We start from the raw sequence: 3,168 nt of genomic DNA, 5'->3' as shown, positions 1-3,168 counted from the left end.
GTTTTTTGGTAGTTTTAGTAGAGAAGGGATTCACCATGTTGGCCAGGCTGGTCGCGAACTCCTAGCCTCAAGTGATCCACCCACGTCAGCCTCCCAAAATGCTGGCATTACAGGGATGAGCCACCATGTCCATCCTAAGTTGCTTTATTGACAGGCGTGAGCCACCACATCTGGCCCAAGTTGCTTTATTTATCAATAGTGTGTTCCCACTTATTGCTGAGTAGGAATCTATTTAAGAATGCATCATGGTTTGTTTAGCCATTCACCAGCCGCGTGACAAGTGGGTTGTTTCCACTTCTAGCCAATTGTGAATAAAGCAGGTTTAAACATTTGCAGACAAATTTTTGTATGAACATAAGTTTTTATTCTACTTGGATAAATATTAATACCTAGGAGTAGTATTTGTTTGATCTGCATAAGCAACTGCCAAATGGTTTTCCAAAGTAAACCTTTTCACATTCCCACAGGCAGTATCTAGAATATTTCTATCACCCCAACAGGAAACCCAAAACCGTCACCTTCCATTTCCTCATCTCCCTGTTCCTGACAATCCTGGCCATCAGTTTTCTGTCTGTATGGATTTGCTTATATCTGAACATTTCAAGTAAGTGAACATTGGTTTTGGTATTGGGTAATGATGGTATCATTCAAGATAGGAAGTGTTATTTTCTATTTTAGGGGGAGAGTTCATGAGCTCTAGCAGTTTCCAGCTTTCAAATAATTTCAAATAATTCATTCATTTCATCAAAGTGTTGAAAACTTTTAACATAGAGTTTTTTTTTCTAGTATTCCCTATTAACATTTGAATAATTGCCATGATGATCAGAGGTTTACTTTTTTTTTTTTTTTTTCTGCATCTTGGTGGTCATATTTATTGGAAGAGCTTGAGAAAAATGAAAATACAATTTAGCTTAAGAATAGTGAGTTATCTGCCAATCAACTCATTTCAGGAGTGGAAGAATCCCTGGAATTATTTCTTAATATCAAAATGTACGCAGGTTTCTCTTCTGAATGTCTTGTACATTTAAAGAGGCCCCTGTACAAAGGCTCCACACGACAAATTCTTTGTTTCAGCCAACTCTCAGCGGAGGGGCAACCAGTACAACGCCATCTCCCCGGACAAACAGCATTGGAATATTTCGTTTCGTTGATTTATATATCTCTTCATATGTTTCTTCATCAATTTCTATAGTAGTCACAGTTTCTTCTACATCTCCTAAGATCATATTTAAATGTTGATCGTAAGCGTGTAATCTGCCTCGAAGCTGTCGGTCATTTCTCATTTTCACATAAATTCGCTCATCTAGGCTGAGCCTGATAAGATCCAGGGGCTCCTCTACAGTGTTGGTAGTTTGTTGCTGGTCTACGTCGTCCGCCATGTTTCAAACCCTGCGCCGAGGTTTACTATTTTTAAAAATCTTTTTAAAAACCAGCTTTTGGTTTAATTTGTTTTCTCCATTGTCTTTTCTGTTTTCGATTTAATTAATTTCTGCTCTTTATGATTTTCTTTCTTTGGGTTTGATTATTTTTCTGATGTCCTAAAGGTAGAAGTTTAGATCATTGACTTGAATGAAAAAGAAAATGCAAAGTATCAAAATACTCAGGGCACAGCTAAAGCATGACTACAGAGACATTTCTAGACTAAATAGAAATCCAGAAATGAATAAGAAAAAAAAATCTTAAATTTTGTCTAAAAATACAAATATGTATGCCCTTTAGAAGCCTGAAAGAAAATATACAAAATCATTATTAATGTTTATCCCTCCATAATAGACTTAAAAATAATTTTTTTCATATATATATATAATTGCATTTTAGGTTCTGGGGTACATGTAAAGAACATGCAGCATTGCTGCATAGGTACATACATGGCAATGTGGTTTGCTGCCTCCATCCCCATCACCTATATCTGGCATTTCTCCCATGTTATCCCTCCCCAACTCTCTACTCCCCACTGTCCCTCCCATAGTCCCCCCACCACAGACCTCAGTGTGTGATGCTCCTCTCCCTGTGTCCATGTGTTCTCATTGTTCAACACCCACCTAAGAGTGAGAACATGCAGTGTTTGATATTCTGTTTTTGTGTCAGTTTGCTGAGAATGATGATTTCCAGATTCATCCATGTCCCTACAAAGGACATGAAATTCATCCATGTCCCTACAAAGGACATGAACTCATTGTTTTTGATGGCTGCATAGTATTCCATGGTGTATATATGCCACATTTTCTTTTTTGTATGATTTTAAAATTTCCTATTATTTCCATAAGACGATGATTATTTCTTAGTTGTCTTTAAATATGATTTATAATTACAAAACAAATATACTCAATGAAAAATTAAAACATAGAAGTTTATAGACTTTAATAATAAAGCCTTCTTTCCACTGTCCCAAACCAGATTTAGCTACTGTTGACAGATGAATGTTTCCTACTAGAGTATTTCTAATATGTATACTCCATTTCATTTCCTAAAAGTTATATATATTTTTTAATTTTTCTAAACTATTTAAATTCTTCCATATTACATATTGATATGTAGTTTCTCTTTTAAATTTACTATACCAGTGACATTTTTTATGTCAGTATATGAATGCCAACCTCATGCCTTGTATGGCTGTATAATATAGTATGATATAAATATATCACAAATTTTACTATTGTACTATTTAGAGACATTTAGGGTTTTTGTCTTAGTTTTGAAATTATAATTAATACTGCACTGAATATTCTTGAACTTGACCTTCAGACACTAATGGAAGTATTTCTTCAGGATTATTTCCTAAAATGGAATTGCTGGAACAATGGGCACAGGTTACCATCACATAGATGATCAAAATGGTGTTTTATATATATATATATATATATATATATATATATATATAAAGAGTTTTTATATTATAGTCTTTATAAACCTTATAGAATGATTATGGGTCAGGTACAGTGGCTCACACTTGTAATCCCAGCACTTTGAGTGGTTGAAGGGAAAGGATCACTTGAGCACAGGAGTTCAAGACTAGCCTGGGCAATGCTGCAAAACCCCAACACTACAAGAAAAAATTAAAAAATGTAGCCCAGTATGGCAGCATGTGCCCACAGTCCCAGATACTTGGGAGACTGAGGTGGGAGGATTGATTGAACCCAGGCAGTCAAGGCTGCAGTAAGCTGTGAT

The 3,168-nt window shown here is 35.4% G+C and overlaps 1 protein-coding gene across 1 annotated transcript; it reads right to left on the bottom strand.

The window, feature by feature from the left end:
• Positions 1 to 828: 828 nt before the first annotated feature.
• On the bottom strand, positions 829 to 1,390 carry LOC108297705 (U6 snRNA-associated Sm-like protein LSm3). Its single transcript, XM_037735537.1, has one exon. It carries the CDS (start codon positions 1,377 to 1,379, stop codon positions 1,071 to 1,073), a length of 309 nt encoding a protein of 102 aa, XP_037591465.1. The 5' UTR covers positions 1,380 to 1,390; the 3' UTR covers positions 829 to 1,070.
• Positions 1,391 to 3,168: the final 1,778 nt, after the last annotated feature.

The sequence above is a fragment of the Cebus imitator genome, unplaced genomic scaffold, assembly GCF_001604975.1.
Source record: "Cebus imitator isolate Cc_AM_T3 unplaced genomic scaffold, Cebus_imitator-1.0 Scaffold831, whole genome shotgun sequence".
Lineage (NCBI taxonomy): Eukaryota > Metazoa > Chordata > Mammalia > Primates > Cebidae > Cebus > Cebus imitator.
The sequence above is the reverse complement of the archived record's forward strand: the minus strand, read 5'-3'. Positions and strand labels throughout refer to the sequence as shown.

Bases quoted from the DNA above. Each gene is read 5' to 3' on its own strand.
- LOC108297705 (XM_037735537.1), bottom strand. From the start codon at position 1,379: ATGGCGGACGACGTAGACCAGCAACAAACTACCAACACTGTAGAGGAG.